A 27,928-nucleotide genomic window follows, 5' to 3' on the forward strand; every position below is an offset into this window, starting at 1 on the left:
TACTTATTTAATAACAGTAATGGATTCCAAGTGTGACTCTTCTTATTTTATTATCATTTTATTTATTCTTTTTTTTTTTTTTTTTTTTTACAAGCCCAGTAATTATGAGACTTAAATTCCCAGTGTACCAATAACTTCTTTTTCATTTACTTCCTTTACATTGGAACATGTAAATGTAATGTAACATTCTACCAATTCAGAACATATTTTTGAATGTAGTTACTCCAGCTGAAAGTTTTTGTGTTAAAATTATGTGTAATTTTCTTATTTTATGCTTGGTTTGTTTTACTTTTAAAAAGGTGTAACCCGATTTGAGAAATATGTAGCTCATTTTTTTGAAAAAAATCGACGAAATGCATTTTTTTTTAAGTGTTCTCAATGCATAACAAGAGGGGGGAAAAATATAAAAAAATCACTTTTTTAATGTGTTATGTAAATTACTTTTTAATTCTTTTTCTATTCGAACATTATAATAAAGAAATCAACAGAAATATGGAGTTTATTTTATTTTATTTATTTTTTTTTTTTTGGTTTAATGCTGCTGGAAAAGGGTGGATCTCTCACAAAAAAAAAGAGGAAGAATAAAGGAAATGAAATAAAATAGGACAAAACAAAGAAAAAAATAATTATAAAGAAAGAGTAGTATGTTTATTGTATCATACATTAATATAAACCTGGGTAATACAACGTTTCACATCCTACACATTTATGTATCTTCATGTAAGGAGGACCTATGAATTAATCAATCTTTGTGGTGTAAAAAGAAAATAAAAGAAAAGATCGGAAATAATTCGGCTTAAATAGCGTTAATAAAAACATGTAATATATACATTAACACCCAAGGAACAATCTCATAACATACATGGTTGTTCCACATTTTAATGAACATTGTACACATTTATGGATGTACAAAAAAAAAACAAAAAAAAAAAAAAAAAAAAGCCAAAGCTACAATGCTAAAAAAAATCACACAAACATAAGTTAATGCACATTTCATTGAAAGAAATAATTATCTACGTATTTTCTCTTGTACAATAAATTAAAAATGGAGAGCCAATATGTTAATGAAAAATCAAAAGAAAAAAGAAAATTCCTCATTTAATTAACACATTTCCACAGTGTTTATACACACAGGTACAAGAATCTGCCACATAAATAAGCAATGTAAAATTTAGCCCCAAATTTAATTACCTCTTTTGACCTATTTTTTTGAAAAAGTTTACGAGGAATTAATATGTATATATAAGCGTGCCTGAAAATGCTCATTTTTTTTTTTTTTTTTTTTTTTTTTTACATTTACAAAAAAATTGAGAATACTTGTGCTCAAAAATATCATCTATGTTACTGAGAAAACTTAAATAAATTTACAAAAACGAGCATGTAGTCCTAAGGAAAGAGTATTTACCAGTGCTTATGCATGTCCATACCAGTATACAGATTTTGTGGGCTCTTTTACATGTGTATAAATAAAAACACGCAAAATTGAAGTTGGAGAACAAATGGGGGTATATGAGAAATGCATAGGATTGAAAAATGTGTAAATACGAAATATGCCAAGGAAAGAGAAAATAGAATGGCATATAATACTGAAATTGCAAATATATATATATATATATATATATATGCTTATATACACACATGTATATTTGTATAAATCAAAAGCAAAAAAACTGCTAAATCTGTTTAAAGCATCCGACACCTCGTGAGAGATGATGATAACGAACTCACGTAACTTTTACCATGGATAACATCATTTGTTTAAAGTTATTAAAAAGCAGGAAAAGATATAACAAAAATGAAATATATACAATTCTTCCAAATCCATGTAACGATATAATAGCTCTTGTTCTCCTCAAGAAGGGAAATAATTCTGAAGAAAAAGGTCTTAAATTATACTACAATTTCTTGAATAGTTGTAATACCATCGATTTTTTACTAAATAACAATACAATAAACTGCATTTGGATATGTTGTGACAAGGATACTTTTACAAAAAGCAAAAATGTGAAATATCAAATTCCCATTTTGGTTAAAATAAAGGAAAATTAAAAATAAACACAATATTAAAGCGAATTGTGGTCATTCCTTTTCATTTTCCATTTTTTATTTTCCATTTTTCATTTTCCATTTTTCATTTCCCAATTTTCATTTCCCAATTTTCAATTCTCATTGTAATATTTTTTTTTAGATATCTCAACAACATAATCTTTTGAATTTCTACAATTTTGCAAATGTTAATAAAATAAATGCCTGTCTAGAAAATCACGAAATAATGTACAATATAAGAAATACGCTTATTTCTTAGCTACCTTAAGAAATTAAGCTTTTGCGCTTTAAATTGGTGAAAAATACGCCCATTTATACATATCATCTGTCTATTTTAACAAACAATATAGACAATTTTATGTCCATTTATCACTTACAGAATTCAAGATAATTCGCTTCATTTTCATGTTTATAACAAGGCTCATACACATAGAAATTTATATGAAAAGAATAAGTTGTATAATTTCTACATAACATATGATAAGCTATTTAGTTTTGTCGTATCTTTGAATGTAAGAATAGAATATAAACACCTGAGTGTTGCTTAAATGGAATTGGGCAGATACATGATGTAAAGTGTTGATTACAATTTTTTAATTTCATAGCTCTTCAATATTAAAATTATATAATATTATAGCTTTACAGAATTCCATGATTATGATTTTATTTTCTCATCCTTTGAATACTCAGAAAAAATTCTCCATTTTGGAATTGTTCAAAGAAAAATTTGTGAAAATAGTTTCAAAAGGGGAAAGGTAATGATTTATTGAACAAAGCAGAATTTTCATAATACCCTAAATAACAATGTTTAAAAAAAAAATTAGACATTTTTTTCTTCATCGAATTGGAATAACAAAGTGTGAAGATATATGACGTTTTTATGAATTATTTTTATTTTATTTATTTTTTTTTACAGCTCCTTTTTTATCATTCTAAATGATATTGTCTGTGTTAAACTGATTGCAAAAGGATTGAGGTGAAAATAAAAGAGCGTGTTTTCTACCCGAATTAATATATATGGAAAGAAGCATAAATGTGCATATGTATAGACATATGTTCTTGATATTTTTTCTGCACATATAGTATCTTTTCCCTAACTTGATGTATTCCTTGTAATCCATGATTCTTTGGTTTATTTCCCTTGATTTACATTGACAGTATGCACGTGTATACCGGCATAAACCTAATTCAAATTTCTGATATTTTGCAGCTTAAAAGTAAAAAAAGTATTAGCTTTACAGAATATTCTAACGAATGTTTATGATTATATTTACATTCAAAAATGTCTTTTCAGGTAGGGAAAAATAATAGTAATAGTAATAATTTTTAGAAAAATATAGGTTATTGTTGAAATTATGTTTTATTTATATTTTTATTTATATATATATATATATTTTTTTTTTTTTGTCTTTATGTAGAAACGGCTTACTACTCATTTTAACCTTGACAGCTGAACAATATTTGCTAATTTTTAATGGAGAAACAGCCTACTTGGCAATAAATATAAATAAGCATAGTAACATTTTATTGATGAGACTTTTTCTTTCGCAATAGGAACAATTCAGATATATTTGACCATGTGATTTATGCGACATTTTCTTTATATCAGTAAAGACCATTTAACTATATGTATGTATATATATATATATGTATACATATTTATGGTTTTATTTTATTTTTTTTTTTTTCACAGCATGTACCTTTTTCACTGATTTTGAAATTAGCAATGACTTAAGCAGTGTGTTGTTGGTTGACTCGCGCAACCAGCTCTGGTCCTTTGATTTAAAAATGTAATTGTACACTTATGACGAAAAAATTAAATTAAATTAAAACGAAGGAGTGACGAACATAACAGTTAAGCGTGGAAATATGCTACTAAAACATAGCAATGCATGTGTCACATTTAAGCACTTGTAGGAGTAATACATATTGGACATCTATGATGGTTGCAGCTTCTATCTTTTATTCCCATATGCACCTCACTAAGGTTTATTTTCATTATCCCTAATTTGCAGATATTACCATCTTAATATGATAGGAGTAAAAAATGAAAATATTTTTGAGAAGACAAAAATAAAAAATGTTGATATGTATTCGTTACATTCAAGGAAGGAGCCATTTAGATATATAGAAAACTGTGACAAAGGGAATAACGAAAAGGAATTATGTTTGGAAAAAAAAGAACGCACTGATTTTGAGAAAAATAAAAATATTGTTAAATTCAATTTTGAATCATATTTTCCTGATTTTTTTGAATTAAGACAAAAAAGTGTATACATAAATGCAAATAGTAGAGGAGAAAAGTTCTGCCATTCTATAAGTCTAAAAAATTATAAAAATTTAGAAAATTCGAAATATAATTACATAATTAACGAAATTAAAAGTATGTATGGAGAAAAACAAAACTTATATCAAACTATTTACACCTTCGAAATATCCACTGGAAAGGAAAAGAAAAATTATCAAGAGAAATACAATACTATGTTATATTTTTACGAAAAAGAAAAAATATCTAATTATTACATGAACTTTTCAAACCACTTTGATAATTTCTCATACTCTCATGAGAGCAGTTGTGACGATATTGAAAATTTTTGTAAACATAAACATTTAGGACTAGATCGAGAAAATATATATACAGATTTTCATGGCATAAAAATTAACTATGATTTTGAAAAAAAGTACAATATTCTTCAGAATGAAGAAATTTATCGAAACGTTAGTGTGAGGAATAAAGAAGCAAAAAGGGTAGAAATAAGCAGTGAAGAAAGATCATGCACCGAGAGAGAAAATATTAATAGTACTGAAAATAGAAAGGAGGTTAACAGTTTTTACAACCATTTAGATATTCCAATGTGTTATCACAAAAGGGATAATTATACCCATATGACATGTCCCAACAGTTATTACATTCCAGGTACAGAGAAACTAGTGAATTTTAGTTTAGAACAATCAATAAAAAACCTTAATAAAATACTTCCAAAATATATACAGCTCATTCACGTTTACAACTACTCAGCTGATATAAAAAATTTATTTATAATTAAATGTTTTAAAAAATGGTATGAGAAAAGTGGTAATATAATGCAACAGAAAAAGGCTAAGGATAAAAACTTTCTGTTCAATAAAAAATTTCAGAGTATAAAATTATACTCATGCAAAGAGTACTTTTTTGTTGAATACATTTGTCTACCAATGGAAGGATGTACAAAATGTAAACGATATTTAATAGTTCTAAAAAATAGTAATGGAAAAATTGATTTTCTACAAATTTTGAAGAATTACAGTTATTTTTATGTAAATAACAAATCGCATGCACTTTTCAATGTCGACAATATGTTATGTAAAGTGCTGTTCAAAAATTACATGAACAGTTTGTTCAGTATCAGTGCATATAACAAAAGAGAAAAAGCAGAGAAAATTCTTAAAATGAATGATTTAAAAAGACATTATCATTATTTTATAATGATATACTACGGATTTTTAAATAAGGACATGACATTAATTAAAAAAAATTTAAAAATACTTGGATTTAAGGAATCGCTACTGCAGTGTCGAATTTTATTTCATTACCTTTGGAATAACTTCAATATGAAAATAATTTATTTCTATTTTTTTGATTATTTTTCTTTCATAAATCATGTATGGAAGAAGAAATACAAAAGGAAGATGCACAAATATTTAAAAATTATAAGACATAAAAGGGAATACATAGGAATCTACATGTCTATTGCGTTGAGAAGTATCTTTGACATAGTAGACGTAGTAGGAAAAAAGTATCTCTGCTTTCCAGACAATTATAAATTTAAAAATTCTAGGATGGAAGATGAATTGGATCCCAATCAAACAGGGATGGAAAAGGGAGAATTCTTTAACGTACCTAATAAAAAGGAGAAAAGGGAAAAAATGGAAAAAGGGGAAAAAATGAAAAAAGGGGAAAAAATGGAAAAAAGGGAAAAAATGGAAAAAAGGGAACAAATGGAACAAAGGAAAAAAAAGGAAAAAAAGGAAATCATAAAAAAATCATATTTAACATTTTCAAAAGATACAAAATTTCAAAATTACAATTTAAATAACAATCACGAAATGTTATGCAAAAAAAATTGGGGATTTCATATTTCTGAGAATAATCATTCTAAGGATGGAAAGTTGCGTGCTGACTGTTTTGTTCATTCTACTATCAAAAATGAGAAGCAAGAGAAAGACAAAATTGTCACAGGTACATCTAGAATGAACAATAATCACACACATTTAAAAATGTATTATAAAACTTTGAACGAATCAAAAAATAACGCTTCCCCAGATAGTAAAAGCCCATTTACCAATAGGGATATGCAATCCAATTTATTGTTAAACGGAAAAGGCTTAAAAGCTGTCACGGATGATAATAAGAACAAAAAGAACAACCACAATAACAAAAATAACAAGTATATAAAAATATTTTTGATGAACTACTTTGAGAAACTCTGTTTTAGTAATAATTATAATTTATTTTTAAACAAAAAATTTAGTATAGAACTGTGTTCATTAATGTTACAGTTCATTATTACATTTATCGATCATTTTATAAAGAAAAGGGAATATAGAGGAAATAACTCAAGAAGTAGTAATGTTTTCCTTGAACTAAATAAATATATATATTTTGTTAAAATGTTAATGCATATATTATTAAACAATTATGAAACGAGAGTAAAAGAGAGAACCAAAAGAAACGTGAGTCACGTTAATGTCTGGGAAAATATTACATTATTCCAAAATTCTAATGGAAAATTTTACAAATCTAGTTTATTCAATACCAGATACCTTAATGTATATAGGATGTATGATGCTATATCCAAAATATTGTATGTAAAAAAATCTGCTAATGATAAAATATGTAAACATCTCAAGTGGGAAAATACTCTAAGCAATCCTAGTAACAGGAGTGAGCAATATGATCATGTCTACAAATCGAATAATTGTGTAACTATTCACCCTTTAAAAAAAAATCAGGATGGTGATAAAAAAGGCAAAAATGGAAGTAACAGAGAGTTATTAAATACTGATAAGTTGCTTCATGCGTATAATTCTGTCATACCCAAAAGATTAGACATGTCAAGTACATATTACACAGTAGAAGAAAAAAGAACAGATAGTGGAGAGGGAGAAAACAAAGAATGTAAATATACAAGACAAAAGGACTCGAATAACACAGATCATTCGAATCTATTTATAGGAGAAAAAAATATCAGGGTTCATAAAAGTGTTAATGATAGTTTTAATAGGCCAAATTATAAATACAATAGTGCACAAAAATTTAAGAATCTCCTTTTTTATTTGTGCTATTGCTTTATAGTAACGGCGAAAAGGAAAAAGAAAGCACTTCCATACTTTCATATGAAAGATGTTTTATATAAAGAAGTTGTTATCTCAAACAACTTAATTTCTGATAAACACTCTTTTGACAGTATAGTTTATAATATACTTAGCAGTAACAATTTGAGTACGGTTATTTATTATATATATTCGAAGAAATATGAATTTCTCCTTAATTTCATGTTTTTATATTTTAACTACAATATGCTGTACAATTTCTTGCAAAAAGGTAGACACAACTTTTTCAAGAATTTTACTTATGGTGTTACTAGGAGAAGTGGTAATGATACTAATTCAAAGGAAATGCATAGTAATGAGGAAAAAATAGAGGAGAAAAAAATGTCAAGGAATATAAAAACAAAGATAACAGATCAAAAAAAACAAAGGAAACAAGAATATAATTTATTTTTCTACAAAATCTTGAGCGCTGCTATCAACGATTCCAGTATTACAATTAATAAAGGGCAAAAGTGCAATTACAGAACTTTAATTGATTATCTATTAAAAGAAAAAAAAGTTGAAAACGACTTTCTAATTGATAGTAAAATAAAAAGACGCATTAATCACGAATGCTTAGTTAATAATGGAACCATAATTACTGCATGGGACATTACAGGCCAAACTAATAATCACAAATTGGAAATGGATATAAATGTTAAGCGTGTTAACAAGCTTGATATTAATTACAACCATGATAGAAATGAAATTGGAAAAGATAGTAAGAAATATGCATATGGAAAGGTAAGAACCACCAAATCTTACCTTATCCCTCATGATGATAGAACTCCTAAACAGTCGAGGAATTTCCATTTGAAAATGAGCTTAAGGAACCACAAATTGAAAAAGAAATTGAAAAGGACAATCTTGGACATATATCAGATGTACGACACCGTGAATGACAATTTTACAAAATTAAAGAATGAAATACATGTGAAAAATATTAATACCTTTTTGAATTTCCATTATGATATAAAGAATATATTAAAAACGAATTTAGTAAATTTGATAATGTTAATATATAAATTAATTATGAAAGATAAAGATGAATGCAATTCTTTTTTTAAAAACAACATAATGAATCACTTAGTAAGTAATGCGAAGATTCCATTTTTATTCATCCATTTGAACCCACACAAAATGTTAATAAATTATTATGGGACTATTATATACAGGCTATTATGTAATAATATAGATAACTATTTAAATGTATGTATACATATATTGAAAATATTATGTGTAGATGTTATGAAATTTTTTAAAACTATTGCCTTAAACACATTTAAAAAATATATTAGAAACAATTTACTCTTATTTTTACGCAAGAATGGTTGTAGATTTAACATGAAGGATAAAAGAGCTATTAAATTTGTTTCAATTTTGGAATTGTTCTATAGAAATAGTTCATACGTGTCTGAACATAATAATTACTACACAGATTATATGTTAAATAGAAATGTTTTTAAATTACATAACAATACAGCATTTTTGAATGAATTAAGGAAGAAAATATACAAATTTATGAACAATTATATTCATGATATTGTGTACAAAGAGCAAAACACGTTGAAGGTTCTTAGTTATCTAAACATGTTTGACGAACCAAATCATAACAATACTCAATTTGTTAATCACTTTGATCATGTTTCACACGTGTTTGTGCCATTTATTATCCCAAATTTTTTCAATACATACAACGTACAGTCTAAAAAAGATGAAGAAAAAGATAGGAAAAAAAAAGTACAACTTCTATATGTTAAAACTTTGTTAAGAAATTTTTTATTTAAAGGGATGAATTACAAAAGGAGAAATAGAAAGAGAGAACAATTGATACAAATGAAAAAGTGCTATTTTATAAAAATAATAAAAAAAAAAAAAAGAGTCACCAAGGTAGGTTTCATATACAATAATGAGTTGGTATCACATTCAAGAAATAGCATAAGAAGATACATTGTGGAAGAAAAAAAAAAAAAATTAAATTTGCACATAAATAAGCAAAGATACATTTGCGAACCATTGCATGCGGAAGATTTAATATCAGAAGAGTTAGAAAAAATATGTCATGAAGAGGATGGCAAAAAGGATTATAATATGTGTCGTCTTAGAAACATAGATATGAGTCAAGTCATCTCAGGAAAGGACATTTTATCTGCCATACAGAATGATCAAGGTAAAAAAAAAGTTCCACATACAGATGTTTGTGTTAATTCTAAAATGATGAGGAATGTTGGACATGGGAAAAAACATTCTGAAGATATTTCAAACCAAGATAATAACAACACAAAGTGCGAAAAAAACAAAATATATAATAAATTTGTCAATTGTTATATTACAAAAAAAAATGGAAATAATAATATTGTAACATTTAAAATGGCAAAAAATTGGATGAAGTTGAAAGGGGAAGAAGTAGACGACTTAATGTTTATAAGTCATAAAAATTTTAGTAGTAACATCATAAGTGAAAAGAATAATATAATAAATAGAAAAAAGTATGCATACGACAAGTGCTTCCAAAAAAGGGAGGAAAATTATTTCAATTTTAATAATTATGATAATGAATGTTACTGTTTTCGTTGTTTCGGGACAAAAGAAGAAAAGGAAAGACAGGAATATGAAAAAGATAATAATAAAGTGTTACATGTAGATTATAACTATAGCAATGTTGATTCTGTTGATGATTTTGTCCTATATAATAATCAAACTATTGAAAATATTTCAGAATTAGCTTATAAAGACAAAGTTATTTCTAATGAAAAAAGTGTGCAAAATTATTACATAAATGATACATTTATACTTGAAAGGGAGGAAAATAAACATATCGAGAACACTTATCGATGCGGAAATTATTCCAGAGGGAAATTATATCACATTGATGCGAATAATGAGAGAGAATATATATCAACACAAGAAATAGAACAGCCGTTTAAAAAAAACAAAACAAAGCAGAATTATTGTAGCAGATATAGTTACCAATTAATTCCGTCCTCTATATATAGAAGTGGTTCTTATTTGTGCTGTTCCTTAGTAATGTTAAAAACGATTAACAGAAACATTATCATTAGAATTATTCTGCAAAATAGAGGGGTGAACTTTTTGTATTTTCTTATTAAATATTTTAGCAAAAAGAAGATTAAAAATTGTTTTACTCGTAATGAGATTTGCACCAGAAATGGGCAACTAATAAATGTAGGAAAAGTGGCAACACATGGGAAAATCAATAATTTAAGGAATTATAATAGGAGAAAAAGTTCACTACCTTTTCCTTTTTTTCTCAAATTGGATATATTAAACAATTATACTTTATTTAAACATATGAATGAGAACGTCGTTGAGAAAAAGAAAATTAACTTTTCAGATGAGGAAAACATTTTGGGGGATGATACAATTTATAAGCGCGTAATATTAAAAAGTCAAAATGATAAAAAAAACAAGATAGTAGTAAAAAATTTATACTATGAAATAATCAAAATTGCAAATATAAAATCATATAATTGGTGTTTATTTGTACACATTTTGGAATATTATACAGATAACTGTGATATATCAGCTTTGTTTATGCTCTTGCTCACCCTAAAATATTTTAGTAAAAATTTTTTCAAGACACTTCAGAAATTGAAAAGATTTAATTTTTATGACAGGATTAAAATTGGAGAACATTCTAATATGGAAAGAAAAAGATCCGATGAAAAGAGCAAAAAGGGAAGTAAGAACTTGCGAAGTTATTCAAATCATACGAAGGAAGGGAAATGGAGGAACGATGAATGTCTAAATGGAGATGAAATAAGTTTCATAAAAATATTAATTTATATTCAAAATTATTTTCGAAAAAAGTCCATATGTTACATCTACGATTTCGTGGAATCTGTTTTGGAATCACTTGGAATTTTCCTTTTAATTTATAATGATTTGTATGATGTAAAAATTTGGAGCAATTTTGTGAGTAAAAAAAACAGTATATGTATAACAAGGAATGAGGAAATTTTAAAAAAGGACATTTCAAAAGAATGTAACAATGATGGATACTCAACATATGACAAACATAGTAACAAAGTGGAGAATGTAAGAAATAGTCATACTTTGAATTCGAGAAAGTTCAAACGATATATGCAAAATGCACTTATTTATTATTCCTTCATGATAAAATTAAGCAGAAATTTTTTATGCTTTAATTATTTGTCTTATGAAGATATTAGAAATAAATTTAATGTAACTATTTCTTTTGGAAATTATAACAGTTTTTTGGAGTATAAAAAAAAATATTTAAATTCTAATCAAGTCAATAAACTTCACAATTATATTTTAACTTATCTTATAGTAAATCAAAGTTATACATGTATCTACTTTTTTGTGCTCAATAATAGTAAGGTATTTAGATCTTTTAAAAATTGTAATTATTTAATAAAAAAATTATACAAAAAAGAGAAGAATGTTTCCCTTTTTAATAATTCTTTGAACTTATACTTACCGTACATCTCTTGCTATATATATTCTCAACTGTCTAATAATTTGCTAGCTTTGTCTATGTACAATTTAGCAGATATTTTTCTGTATGAATGGGAAGGGCACAACTCCATTAGGAATATCAGTGCGATAGATATAGTTCAAAAGAGTGAAAATAATTTAGAGAAATATCAAGAGTTTACTCTGACCGATCAAGGACCACTCCTCAGAATAATATCACCCACTCAACTTCAGAATGGTCAAACTGCTATGAATGCACAAGATGAAAATAATTCAACAATTTATATGCATAGTAACACCGCTTACAATATTAGCAAAATAAGAAGCAAATATTTGGAGGAGGAAGGATTAGATAAGAAATGTCATAATAATGCAGAACGAACAGACTTTATGATGAACTTTGTTTTGAGAAAGGATAGAAATAGTATAAATTTCATATCACTTCACGCGTTAAGTTTTTTGAATTTTAAATTATTTCTCTGCATATTCATGTTTAGCAATGTGGACATATTTGACTTAAAAAAAAACAAAGAAAATAGCCCTTTATATGTAAACATCTATTATTTTAAAAAATTAACGAAGAATTTTATGCCATCTATATATGAAGCATATTTCGGTACAAAAGAACATATGAAAAACAAATTTAAGACAAAGTTAGAAGAAGAAAAGGGGCCAAATAAGGATATCTTTAAGTTAGCTATTAAGAATTTGGCAGAATATAAGGAGAATTATCTCAAAATTCCAAAGGATGATGTTCCACCGCACGAGAAAAATAAGAAGAAGATATGTAAGAAAAACGGATACATTAATGAAAATAAATGGGATAAAACTAGATACAGTTTATGTTTCAAAAATATCCAGTTACTTGCTAAACTCAGAACCATTCGATGGGATTCTAGAGACAAGGAAAAATTCAATTTAGTAGAAAAAACTTCGAAAATAAAAAAAAATAAAACAGGTTATGAAAAAAAAATACATATTTCTGTAATGAAGTTTGACCATTCTTATGATTTTTTTACATATAATAAAGATTTGTCATTAAAAAATTTGTTACGAAAAACGGTTGATGAAACGTTCTTCAAAATAAATTTTTGTCCCTTTTCTATTTTTAAAAATATTTTTAAAAAAATAAAAACATCTGACAAGTCAGCTAATATCGATCAAAAAATTTCAAAATATGAAGTAGACGCAAAACATCATCAGATAACATTCACAAAAAGGAATCAGTACGCAAAGTCACAACACCTATTTTGTAATTCACTTCTAGATGAAAATAAAACGTTGAAAGAGAGGTACAATTACAATATATTCTTTTACCATTTGAGAAAAAATCAAAAGGTTGATCATTACGCGAATTATGTGACAAGAATTAAAAAAAATGAACAAGAAAAAATGGAATGTATGGAAGGAAAGGGACAACCTCCAATTATATTTAAAAAAGACAGATACAATAATAATGACACATGGAAAGAACCTGTATCAAGTTTACAAAATAGCTGTATACTTATCAGCAAGAATCGTTTTTATTTTTTAAAACATTTTGATGTGAAGCATTTTCTAATTTCCTGTCAGCCGTTAGTAGCTTATCATATATTAATAATAAATCATGTTTTTTACAGACATAAAAAACCAATTAATTTATCGAATTATTTATTTATCAATAATTTTGACACAAAAGACTGCAACGATTATATAGCTAATAATCACATTCATCTGCCTCTAAATTTAGGAAAAGACCTAAAAAAAGTGATTAACCATTTATGCCTCCAGTTATGCATATTCTATTTCAATGATAATGATATATTATGTTCTGTGTTATGCTTTCTAGATCTGTGTAATGTGAATATTGAAAAATTAAAAATGTATATTCTATGCATGAAAAGTATATATTACTATTTTAAGAAGAATTATAAAAAGAAGAGTTTTTTTGATAAATGGATAAACAGTTTTGTGGAATTTTTTAAAATGGAAAAATGTACAATTGATGATTTTTACAAACAGAATAAGGATATATTTTACGAAACTTTTAACTTCACAGATGTCAATTATTATGACTTATTCAAAAAAAATTTCATAGAATTGATTATTATTAAACTGTTTTTAGAACTATCCAAAGAGAGTGATAAATTAAAGGTAACTAATAATACTACTCAAATAAAAATAAAAAATATATGTGATACCCAAAATCGTTTTAGTGCTAATGAAACCTTGAATTTTCCAAATAAGGAAGACAATGAAGGAGACAATAAGAGGAGTGAGATAAATATGAAAAAATATACATGTGCTGATGATAACATGAATACATACGATACAAAGAATAGTTGCAGTTATTCCACTATATGTGAAGAATATACAAATAAGTTATGCACTCATGAGTGTGGTAAAAGTATGCATCAAATTGAGATGCACTTAAAACGTAAAAACTCCATATCTGATGAGTATGAAGAGATTTGTGAAAATGAAAATATGAATGAATATCCATTGGAAGGAAGCAAAAATGTTAAGCAAAGAGGCAGTGCAGATTACTATGTAACAAAACCGGAATCGAAAAAATTGTTCATTTTAATTTTGTTAGAAAAATCTATACAATATAGAATAAAAGACAAGAAAAGAAAAAAAAAAAAAAAATACTTTAACGATTTTTTAAATATAATTTCGCTTTACTGTAAAGTAAATAATGTGCACCAACCTTTAACATTATTACATATTTTGAGCAAAAAAAATGATATTTTTATAGTTTTTTACGAATGTATTGATAAAAAAATAGATATTAAAACATGCCAAGATATTATCAATTTGTATACAAAAAACAAATACACGAAAAGACATATACTAACGTTTTTAAATCATATTAGAAAAAATATGAACACCATAATGAAATTTCAAGCGAGAAGTAGTAATCACAATTTAAGCCAAAAAAGTGGAGGAAGTAGAGATATCTGCAAAGAAACAACTAAAATCAGTCATAATGGCCACAATTCTCCCATTCAAAGTAGTGATAATGGCCACAATTCTCCCATTCAAAGTAGTGATAATGGCCACAATGCTGCCATTAAAAGTAGTGATAATGGGCACAATTCTATCATTGAACTGTTGAATAGGATGCAAAGCATCTTTACAGGGAATGTCCATTTTTATAGAAGCGAGAGTGGTGTAAATTATTCGAATAAAACAATTCTAGAATTACTTTATCACATAATTTATAACAATTATGATTACAAGATTCTTCAGAATATTCTTGAAATTGTTATCAAGAACAATACATATTACACCAAATTTTACATATATATCACTGCCTATGTACAGTACATTTTTAGAAACAAATTTCCCTATTTATTTATAAAGAAGTATAAAAGGAGTATAAAAAAATTTGAAGCTCGAACAACTCAGAAGGTTGTCCATTTTAAGAAGTATGAGAATATGTTTCAAAAAAATTTTTACACATACGACGATTTTCACAATTTTGTGTTATTCATTAAAAAAAAGAAAGAAGAATATAAAAGCTTAATTGTTATGCTAAAAAATATATGGTTATACTTACAAATTAGCGGGTATTTATTATTTCTGAAAAATATGAAGATTGTAGATATGTATAATTTGAAATTTCATAACTTTGTACACAATATAAAGGAGTACAAAATGAAGAGAATGGATCTTTTTTTCGATGTGATGAAAAAAAATGAAACAACTTATTATTTAATATTTTTTCTCATTTCAAATGGTATATATAATTTATTGGACAGATTTCTATATATTTTTTATTTCGATAAACCAATAGTTTGTTTATGTCATTTTGTGCGATGTGTTCTAGAATACCGTTTCGACAAGGCACGGTACTATCTGAAAAAACATTACAACAAATACATTAGAAGGAGATGCAAATATTCAGACACCTTATATTGTATTTTTTTTGAGCACCTTGTTAATTACCTCTTGATGAAGAATCCCTATATGAGGTAACTTTCGAGTGATACGAAATAATTTTTCATAACTAATGAGAGGTTATTATTTTGCGTGAAATTATGTTTTTCCCTTTTTTTTTTTTTTTTTACTACAATATTCAAAACTATTATAATTGTAGAAGGATCATAGGCATTAATATATCACTAAAGTGTTATTATTTTAATCACTGATGCGTTATTTCTCTATGAAAATTCTTTTGCTATTCTCTTCATTAACATTTACTCTCTTCACATTCTCTATTATCACAAACCACCCCCAATTTAGACACATGATACTAGATATGCTAGTACAAACAAGACAAGATTGCAAATATGTGTTTTCTTTTTATTTGCACAAAACTTTAATTAATTTGAATATGAGAAAGGATATCTACTATACTGTTTTTGATGCATGTGAAGAATTAACAAATAGGAACAATTTTGAGAAGGTCCAAAAAATGCTTAATGAAATATACATGTCCATATACAACAACTGGCATAAATATGCTTTCCCCTATAACAAAGGATACATTATATTGAGTCAATTTGTTCTAACACATTATACATGTTTTAAAAATTTTTTATATATTATAAGAGAGAAAAAATATATAGACGATTATATTATTTCGCTTTATAACATTTCCCAATTATTTGGTTATTCTAATGTAATTTTCATAATTTTTCTTTTGAACTACTCGTACACGTTGCAATCCAGATTAAGTGTGTATGAACAGATATCCATTTTGCTTCTCTGCATAATGTTAATAAATATTCTTAAAAAGGAAACCAATCAAAGGCGTGAAAATATTAAAAAGAAAAAAACAAACATGTTTCATTATGTCAAGGATAAAATTTTACTAGTTGAGAATTTACTTAATAAAAAATGTAAAGATACAATTATAAAGAAAAAGAAAAAACGAAATTGCTCTAAATTGTGCATACTAAACTTTTTACCCCTTAAGAAGGAAGAATGTGAAGTTTTATTTTTATTTAAAGATTATAATGAAAATAGAAAAAAATATATAAAATGCTATAGAGGCTCCTTCCCGAATTTTGAAATTGACAGTGAGAATATAAAATTGCGTAATCAATTTTATGATAATGCAGATACATTTTTCCATAATTTTGACAAAAATGTGCAAATTTTTAAGTATTTATGTGTGCATAAAAATACTATAAGTAGTCTAAAATTGAAGATAATATACTTGTTAAGTTTAGCAACGAAGAATAAAATATTCATACAATTTGATGAATTGAATGTGTCATACATAAAAAACATTTTAAAAAAAGTTCGATCGTGTAATAATATGAACACAGTGATCCATGTCCACAGCGTGACCAAAAAAAATCTACGTCCAAATGAAGTGAAAATAGACAAAGAGTTAAAACGAATAAGGGAATTTTGTAAAAAGGAGGAAGCAAGAATTTACATAAATATGAATTCTGCAACGAGAAAAAAAATGGATGTTCCACCACATTTTAGATATATAAGAAAAAAAATTTGGAGTACTGCTAGGAGTGAGAAAAGCCGTAATGATATTGTTGCGAACGTATCGAATCAATTTTCGGGTCTCGAAAAAAACGAAGTTATGTACAGAGAACATGCTAATATTAATCTAAATGAAAAAAAGATCACGGGAAAAATAGGAAAAAAACAAAATTATGCAATTGAAGAAAATTTCATTTTCAGTGTAAAGAACTGTAATATGAGTGTAGATCATATGGATCACATAAAACTTCTTCTAAGCATATTTATATGTATAAATAATTTAATAAACAATTTTGATATTATCAAGTCTCAACATGTAGTAGATGCATTTGACATTTTTAACATATACAATCAAATAAAAAAGGGCCAAAATGAAATGCTAAAAAAGGAGGCATATTGGAAAGAACCACCCTCCAATCAGAACTCAAAGAAGCATAATAAACCTAGAAGAAATAGCAAAAGGTGTGGTGTCAAAAGAGAGAAGATATATAAAAATTCAGAAAACAAAGATAAATCTAAGTGGATGGAATCTCGCTCCATTTTTGAAACATGTCTAAGTGATAACAAAATGAAAAACTATTCTTATTATAACACTTTTAGGAAAATAAAAAATTATTCTGTCTTTAATAGAAAGGATATTGATTCTAAAAAGAATATAGAAATAAAATTAAATATGAAATATGATAAGTCCCATATGCAAATTGATGATATATATAAATATATTTACTATAATTCGATTTATGCCCTAATTATATATTATTATTTATATATTGATTCTAAATCAGGGCTAGATTTAATGAAATTATTATGTTCCAAAAAGGTAGAAATAAAAAAAGGGGTAAAAAACATAACCAATAATTTTGAGAACTTGTTTGAAAAAGCTAAAAAATATTGTAGTTGTGATATTTATGCATTTATACTTAGAGCAGAATTATTATGTGCAATTAAAAGAAAAATGTGCGTTGTTATAGAGAGACCAATATCGTATCAAAGAAATAATGATATAACTTTGTTAATACTATTCTCCTACGTTTTAAAGAATTTTAATAACCTAAATGGAAGGAAAACGTGTGATATATCTATGGGTTTGAAATTTATGTACCTGTTTAAAAGCAAAATGAATATTCTTGCTACGAATTTATTGATTTTCCATAATTTTATTTTGATCCTATTAACCAACTTTCATAAATATAGTTTAAGTGACTGCTGGACTGAAAAAAGCGCTAATGAAAATAACGATTTAGCTAGCTCCTTTCAAAATTTCACACAGAGAGGTAAATGTACACCTATCATTTACTCAAAAGGAAATTCGAAAAATAGCGCCTTGAAAAATGACACCTTGAAAAATGACACCTTGAAAAATGACACCTTGAAATATGACAACTTGAAACCATGCGTTGATAGAATTTTTATATATTACGAATCCTCACATGAGTTTTTAAATAACTACACGAATATGATATTTACTAATTCATGTAATTGGATATACAGAAATTGCTTTTTTCGAAATCTGCTAGATGTCTACTTCTATGTCTTGCGAGTGATGGTAAGGAATGCACGACAAAAACGTACAAATTGCGAGACTGATGAACAGTGTGGAATGGATGAAAAATACGAAATGACAAAAAAGAAAAGACAAAGGAGATATAAAAAATGTGAATTATACTACCGTGCGGGGGATATTCACAAAATGTTTTGGAGAATTAAAAAAGGAGAACCCAATTTCATTAACATATATTGCACCAATTTGATTGACTTCTACAAAAAGTTTAACATATCATTACCACCAGAAGTAGAAGTAGAAGTTGTTATATTTTTATATAAACTAGCTTGTAAATTCACATCTGAGAGGCATATTATACAAATTAGGAATTTTCTTAAAATGAGAATGCATATGTATATAAGAAGAAATAAATTATATCTCCTTTTCAGATTGTTAGTAAACATAAATGAGTATGACAAATTGGATTTTCTTTTTAAATATCTTTTTATGAATAAGTCCATTTTCTATTTTTTAAAATATAACAATAATATGTTTTTATCCCTAAATGTTTATGACTTCAATTGTGACTTAAGCGTTTCCTTGAATAGTAGCTGTTTATTGTACAACAAAAATATTTACAAATTTAAGAATATGTTTAACGATATAAATGAGCATTTCCATGACAAGCAGAACTTAGAATTAAATTCATCAGGATGCAATAATCAAAGTTTGCATAATCAATTGGTTGATGTAACTGAAAATTCCAACAACTTTCGGGTGTCCAATATTTTTCAAACGAAAATGAATAATTACCATAATATCAGGAATAATCTTTTTTTAACATGTAATAATGGAAAAAAGGAAAATCGTAAATTTAACCATCTATTATATATTGTTCAGGACTTATACAGAAAAGACGAAAAAGAGAGAAAACGAGCAGATAAAAGTAAAGTAAATATTTCTTACAATTTTAAAGGATTAAAATTTTCAGATTTGTTAAAATTTTATGAAGAAAGTTATGTCAATAAATTTGAAACAAGAAGTATATCTTCTGCTTCTAATTTTATATTTTATGATGATCACTTCTTTGTCTATATATTATCTTTTTATATAGCCCAGTACTGTAAACAGTTTACTAAAAGCAACATAGAAATGTTGACACGTATTTATAAAGAAGTAGGTCTAAAATATGAGCTATATGAAATGTTAAGCAAGACAGCTAAAAGTTGTATACAAAACTTAAAAGGAGATAAAGATGTGTTTGATAGAACAAATTTAAATACAATAATTGTTTGCATAAATTTGCTACATCAGTGCGCATTGATATTATTAGAAATGGGAAACCTGTTCGAATATCATTGCAACTTGAATTATATTTACCTCCTAATTTTACAATTAAAATATGTCTATTTGCATAATAAGCAAAATTTACAAATGCAGAAAAGGAACAACTTTTCATCTTATTTCAATAAATGTATTATGTTAAATAAATTGGGAAATAAAAAAATATACGAAAGTGATTTTGAAAAAATATTTGATCATGTACTATATGACAATATTCCTATTCAAGACTATAAAATAAACTTTCTAAATTTATCTCTTGAAAATTTTATTTCGCTTGTGGAACAGCATCCTGTGTTTTATGAAACACTGATTTTATTAAAGGTATAGATTGCTAATTAAAAAAAAAAAAAAAAAAAAAGGGAAAAACAAATGGGATCACAAAGATGTATGCTTCCCACAGAATCAGTTACACTTGTTAGAAATATATAAATTGTACAAATATAAATGGAGCATAACATATAAGTAGTGTTACTTTCAGCATGCACAAATAGTCAATCCCACGAACGGGAAACTATCACAAAATTGCAAAAATGTTTTACAGGTATTGTGCCACGAAGGCAAACTCACTTTAACATAAATTTTTTTTCCATTCCCCCCTGAGTCCATCTTTTTTTTTTTTTTTTCTTAGGCATACGAAAAAAATTACGACGATATTGTGTATGCTTTTATACCGAAAGTTTTATATATTCAAGTTATTCTTTATGATAATAAAAAATATTTAAGGGATTATTGTTCTTACAGTTGTGTTGATAAAAATACCATAAAATATATAGTTAAGTTATTTCAGTTGAACAGTGTCCATTTAAAATTTCAGAAAAAATTCCCAACAAATAAATATAAATATTTAACTATAAAGAAGGATATGCTAACTTTTGATTTTTCCCATTACCTTTTATCCGCTATAAATATACAGTACCCATGTGTTCATGAAAAAAAAATAGTTTTGGATTATGGTCAACATGTTCATTCACTGAAGTATGTACTGAGCCACACAAGCAACATCGATTTTAAAATGAAGGTGAGACAATCCTGATATGCCTAAGCGTGAAGGTTTACTAAGCAAACAAGGCGAGCTTCCACGGGCATGCATATACATATATACATGTATATATATATATGTACACTTTTCAGGCATCCATCCATACAGTTAACAAGAACTTATCTAATCAAATTCCAACACGCTCGAACCTTTTTTCTTTGTTTAGGTTTGTAAAAAACTAGGGACTGATTTTGATGACTTATTTTTTGAATGCAAGAACATTTTAAATTTAACCATGAATTAGTAAAAAAAATATATATATATATATATATATATGAAGCAAATAAAAGGGGGAAAATATACATATATGAAGCAAATAAAAGGAAAAAAAAAAAAAAAAAAAAAGAACATTTCTGTGCTTATCCAAAGACAAACATAAAAAAAAAAATTTTTTTCCCATCGTGAATATTGTGCATATTTTGGATTATATATAATAATATCTTACCAAATATAAACGTAACTTTAAAGAGTTCATAATTTTCCCACGCTTTTTTTCCTAATGTTTTCTACCAATATGTATGGTATACATATATATAATATATTAAAATCACCGCTTTATTTGCCCCTTAAAAATGCATAAATAAGTGAAAAAATTGGGGAATATATTTATTAAATTAATAAAGCAATATATTTAGGAATTTTTTTTAAGAATTTTTGTAAATTTTATTGAATGTTTACCTTTACCTAAATTTTAAAAGAGATATATTTTTTTTTTTTTCTTTTTTTTTTTTTTTTTTTTACGTTATTATTTTGTAAAGATATATACTTGTAACAAGAATTATAAAGTTTTTTGTAGTATTTTGCAGGGGTTATGTATATATATGTATTTTGCTTTTATATGTAAATTTCCATCCCACAACAATATATAAAAAAATTGTTTGGTCCTTATGATATGTCCGATTTGTTTTTTTAAAAAAAAAATATAAAAAGAACAAATGGTTCCTTTCCATTGAAAGAGATTTATATTACCTACCAACCCATTTGTTTATACGTGGACATACCAAAGCATCATGTAATAATAAGCAAGGCATAATAAGTACTTGTATGAGGGTTATGTTATGTTGTATACATGAATGATAGATCAATATACACTTGTACATACTCATGACATATATTATATATATGTATATTTATAAAGTAAACTGTGTATGTATATATATACTCACCCATAATTGCATATTTTTATGTATCACTGAACAGTTATGAAAATAAATATATATAAGTTATATAATAATACATGTATGTATTATATATGTGACAAAAATACATATTTTTGCTTAAATATATATATTTTTTTACAAGTATATCTATAGCAAGATTTTTCCTTTTTTTTTTTTTCATTTTTAATAATTATATTGTTATTAGGAAATATAACTTGTTTTTTTATATTCAAATTATTGTTCTGTGAGATAAGTACCCCGAATTGATGCAGTCAAACGAAACGAAGCAAACAAAAATGAAAGGGCCATGCAAAGATTAAAATGTCATTTTATTTTTAAATATAATTAACACCTATTTTGCTGTGCCGCTCGCTGCGTAACACTATTTTATTTTATATTTTTTGCTCCCATTTAATACTTTCACTTTTGTGAATCCTTATGTATTGCAGCTAAAAAGAGTATTATAAGAATTAATATTTTTTTTGCTGTTACATATGAAAGGAAACGTATGTAATTATATACGTAAACAAAAGTTGTATTATGTATATATTACATTATACCTTCTTGTGAATGTATACACATAGGAGCATACATAAATGTATACACCAATATAGAAATAACCTGAGTTATTTGTGAATATATATATACAGCACGAATTGCCCATTCTACTTTACATCAAGTATTGCAAAATAAACGCAGTTTATTTGAATTGCTGCATATGAATTCATTTGTTTTATTTGTTACATAAGAGGAGTGGAGCATAAACGTGTAGTGTATTAACACGTGCACAACAGAAGAAAAAAAAAAAAAAAAAAAAAAATGGAAAAAGTAATTAGTATGAGAGAAATAATAACAAACACGCGCAAGATAAAATTACATGAAAATTTTTTAGAAGATTGTAATTTGAAAGACATATTTTACAACGGACTAGAAACTGTCAATTGTGGATATAATGATTATGTTGATATCAAAACATGGCTTTTTGTCATATCTGAAAAATTATTTTCAGATGATTATGAAGAATTAGCCTATGTGGCATGTGATGCGTTAAAAGTATTATTATGCAATAACAGATTTTTAAATGTAATTATATTTAAATTGTTAAAAAAGAATCTAGAAAAAGATATACTAAAAATAATGGGTATATGTTGTTTAACAGTTGCCTCCAGAATGCAACAGATAAATGAAACAACTTGTTTTAAAGAAATATTAGAAATGTCAGATCTAAAAGATAAAATAAATGAATTTAATATAAGACAGATAGAAATAGATGTTTTCGTTTCCCTAGCTCATTCTGGATTTTGTTTTGAAAAAATAGTTACACCAGTTAATGAACTTTACCAAATTATGAATTTCCTAAAGAGTTACCAACATTTTTTTAAAAACGATGACTTTCATTTATTCAGATGTTCAAGTAATTTAATGCTACGAATTATTTACTGTATGGTTCCAGTATTTAATATGAATATTTATAACTACTCAATTGTTAATTATATCTTACGATTATTTATAAATGATAATGAAAAATATAAATATATATTTGAAAAACTAAAGGAAAATTATAACGATAAGGAAATTATTGATATATCCAATTTTCAAAATCACATGATCAATATTATTAACGCCTTTAAGAATACCTCCATTTTTTCAGCCAAGGATTCTATACTGAGAAAACAGAATGATATTGAGCTGTTCGAAAACATAAATAGGAAAATAGAAAATCAGTGGAATCATTATAGAGATGGAGAAAAAACTTAATGATATGGTTTTTTTTTTTTTTTTTTTTTTTTTTTTTTTTACCATTCGCTACGTGGAAACCCCTCGGTACATTTCACCTGGTTGAAACGTTATTATATCATTACATTATCATATTGTTTTATTTTTTAAATGTATATATTAAAGTTAAAAATATGATATTATAATTAAAATTTCTCAGAAAAAAAAGAAAATACAATAATTATATTTTAGGAAAATCTCCCCTCAGAAGTATATACCAATTATGTAACAACACATAAACGTGGTATAGAATAAGGCAAGAATGGGATGCCCTTTTAAAGGGGAGTAAAAAAACATATAAATTCATTCACAGTAACATAATTAATGTTTTGTTTGTTCATAAATTAGTACCTAATTTATATACCCTCCATTTGGATAATTTATTTTTCCCGAATGTAATAAAAAATAAATTGTTTCATTTCTTTTGTTTCTTATAAGTTTCACTAGTGTATTGTTTGTGTTTTGTTATGTGTACGTATAACATCCTTTCACTTCTACTTTTAGTTCTACATTTACATTTATTACTATTTTTTTTTTTTTTTAAATATCATTATAAATGATAAATTATTTATGATGAATTTTTTTTTATATAGTTATTACACTAGTATTATAAATACCAAATGTTCATATGTTAAAATGATATATAAATTATATACACATTTATGTATACATTTTATACACACCAAAGCTATTTAAACTATGCATAGTTTTTACATTGTTTATTAATTATTTCCCTTCGTTGTTAAAGTTATCTTAGTTTAACGCTTATTAATTTTTTAATTTTTTTTTTTTTTTTTTTTATTAAGATCTTTGTTTTTATAATTTAAATAACATTTTGTTAAAATGTAAAAAGAGAAAAAAAAAAAAAAAAAAAAAAAAAAAATTAGCATATAATTTTAGTAAATAATTTATAAAACTAAAGATGAAAAATGCTGCAGTGAAAAGAAAAAGAAAAAAAGAACACTGTCAGCCATACCTGTGTAACACGCAAAACACTTTCCATATTTTGTGTAAAAGGTAATGGAAATTAAGAAGCTAGGTAGAAAGAACACTGTTACAGTATAAGCTTTTAATGAATCCACAAAAGTGTGAGAACATTTAGAGTAGCAATGGGGGATAAATAAAATATCATTTTATACGTTCTTCTCTTTAGTGTTATTTACAGTTGACATGTTTTTTTTTTTTTTTTTCATTGTCATGGGTTTTCAATCGGCTAGTCATACATAATCGATACTCATTTGATTTTTATGTTACAAGTGTAGATGTATAAAAATAATAACTAGATACCTTTTATCCCTTTTGAAAGGGTTTCTTTAATTTTTCGAACGTGCGAAAACTGAGTAATAGTGCAAAGTGGATGTTTCAGAGTGGGTGTAACTGCAACATTTTTATATTTCCATTAATCTTACTACCAACATGACCTCGAAAAAAAATTATCTAAAAACAGAATGGACTACTCATTGTGTAAATAGAACACAATCCGTGCTATTATTCGTCTAGTAGGAGAAGAAAAGAACGAAATTCTTCATTTTGAGCATTCTTATAAATGAATGTGATTCCTATATTATGCATTTATTGAAAGAAAAATAAAGCAAAATAATGGAAGGAAAAAAAAAAAAAGAACAAAAGGATGGTAACTCGATTAATGCTTGCAAGTTGGTAGAAGTACTCAGCAACGATGAGAGTACCTTCGCATGTGTTTCGTGTTTTGAAAGAAATTCGTACGAGACATATAACAACATTTTGGTATTTGTTAAAAAATATTTGAAGATTCCTTTATACGTTATTGACATTCTAAGTATATATAATCATGATAATATAGCAAAGTTTGTTAAAGATGTATTTATAAACTTTATTAAATACATTAAAAGAAAGAAGGCCTTTAAATCAGTCCTATTTCTACCCTATTTTGATGATTGGGTAGTGTCCATAAAAGAAAGCAGAAATTTAAACGGCTTTGAAGGAAGTAATGAAGAAAGTGATAAATTCAGTGATGGCAAAAACTATGAACAAAACGAGTTATCAGATTCTTACAAAAAGTATGAAAGAGAAAAAAAAAAAAAAAAACACACACGAGATGTTAATATGCATATCTATAATTCCATTTACTACTTAAAAAATAAGCTGCTGAAAAAATTGAACAAAAAAAAGTTCTGCGTTAAATTAATAGGTTTCCACAAAACGAGAGGAATATTTGACCTATATAAGAACTTATTTGATTGTAAAATAAATATCTCCTATTTTGTTAACACACGAGTCCCGTATTATATTCACCTAAACAAAGATATTAATAAAAGACTCTTAAAAAAGAAGAATTTGTCTATAGATAAAATATATACCTATTTATCCAACAAGGTAGATTATCTAGATAGTATGAATGGAAATAATGTGAATTTATTTAAATGTTTTTTCACATATTATTATAATTTTCAAAAGGGCATTATCAGAAAATCCAGAAAAAATGGACACAAGAAAAAATTAGAAATTCCAAATATAAGTAACCCATATGAACATACAAATTATGAATTTCTAAGCAATAATTTTAAATTGATAAATTGTTTGATAAATTTGAATTATTTTAAGTATCTTCGAAAGTATAAATATTTTCTGATAAATAAAAAAAAAAAGACATTCGCGATTTTTCTCTTCACACAAAATGATAAACATGTTTTGAAACGTATATGTAAGCGTCTGTACACGCCATTTTTTATAAAAGAATATGTTTATACGCTTCTCAAAAGGCATACAAAATTGCGTGACACTTTTAAAAGTGCAAATGCTCGTGTCGAAGGAGACAGCGCTTTCCCCATGTGCTCCAAAGAGGATACTCAAGTTCAGCACTTTTCCATTATAAGCAATGCTGAAAATTGTAATGATTTCAATGATAACAAAAACAATTGCTGTGGTAGAGTAAAATGCTTTAACATGGAACCAAATAAACGTGTTTACACGAAACAGTTGGGGAGACACCCACAGTTATTATGTCAGAAACATGTTCGAAAGCGCGCTAAGGAGGAGGACCTTTTGGCGCCCATTAGAAAGCAGTTCATACTGAAAAACATATATCAGTGTGATGATAATTACAATATCTGTAATTCACAGTCAAGAACATTATTAAGATTCTATTTTAGTAAAATAAAACTGCCTAACACTTGTTTGATATATGGTAGTAGTGGAGCCGGAAAAACCACGTTATTGCAGTTTTTAGTTCACATTATTTCCTCAAATTATAAAGATATTTTTTTTGATGAAAAAATTTTGAACTGTACTCTTGATAATAAAACTGAAATGAACATAAACAATATACACGATCGAGGAGGCACTAACATGAGTAAGGAAAACAAGCATACAAGTAATAATCCAGTTTGGGGGCGAAGAAGGTACAAACATGTGTCATATATGTCCTTTCTAATGAAAAAGATGAATTATAGAGAAAAAAAAAAATTATTTTTTCAATTTCAAAATGTGTGCATAATTGCATTTGAAAATCATCTTTTAGTAAACAAAACAATCGGTGAAAATAGCCGATACATAAAGAAAATTTTCACTATGGCTTTAAAGAATCAACCAGCAGTAATAATTTTTGATAACATAGATCTATTCCTTGAAAAAAATAATAACTACAAATATCCTGCAGATGATCAAAATGAAGATGTGTATAAAAACATTTACATTCTGTTAATACATTATTTACGCATATACGTAAATACGTCTAACAAAATAAAGTTTTTTGCAACATGTAGTGTGCATCCACAATTTTTCAAATTCTCCTTCCTTAATTTGATGCAACGGATGTTATTCATTTCGTGACAAATTGGATAAAAAATGATTTTTTCC

The 27,928-nt window shown here is 26.2% G+C and overlaps 3 protein-coding genes across 3 annotated transcripts; all 3 read left to right on the plus strand.

Moving 5' to 3' along the window:
• Window positions 1-1,740: 1,740 nt before the first annotated feature.
• PGO_124520 (hypothetical protein) lies at window positions 1,741-21,399 on the plus strand (the record flags this gene model as incomplete). Its single annotated transcript, XM_028689242.1, has 11 exons — window positions 1,741-2,028; window positions 2,189-2,274; window positions 2,426-2,558; window positions 2,737-2,801; window positions 2,963-3,022; window positions 3,257-3,340; window positions 3,744-3,836; window positions 4,062-15,815; window positions 16,087-20,392; window positions 20,745-21,134; window positions 21,322-21,399. The coding sequence occupies 11 exons, from the start codon at window positions 1,741-1,743 to the stop codon at window positions 21,397-21,399; spliced, it is 17,337 nt and encodes a 5,778-aa protein (XP_028545043.1).
• Window positions 21,400-23,134: 1,735 nt separating this feature from the next.
• Window positions 23,135-24,073, plus strand: PGO_124530 (hypothetical protein, conserved; the record flags this gene model as incomplete). Its single annotated transcript, XM_028689243.1, has 1 exon — window positions 23,135-24,073. One exon carries the CDS (start codon window positions 23,135-23,137, stop codon window positions 24,071-24,073), a length of 939 nt encoding a protein of 312 aa, XP_028545044.1.
• Window positions 24,074-25,690: 1,617 nt separating this feature from the next.
• Window positions 25,691-27,901, plus strand: PGO_124540 (hypothetical protein, conserved; the record flags this gene model as incomplete). Its single annotated transcript, XM_028689244.1, has 1 exon — window positions 25,691-27,901. The coding sequence occupies one exon, from the start codon at window positions 25,691-25,693 to the stop codon at window positions 27,899-27,901; it is 2,211 nt and encodes a 736-aa protein (XP_028545045.1).
• Window positions 27,902-27,928: the final 27 nt, after the last annotated feature.

Source organism: Plasmodium gonderi, assembly GCF_002157705.1.
Source record: "Plasmodium gonderi DNA, contig: Chr12, whole genome shotgun sequence".
In the NCBI taxonomy this organism is placed as follows: Eukaryota; Apicomplexa; class Aconoidasida; order Haemosporida; family Plasmodiidae; genus Plasmodium; species Plasmodium gonderi.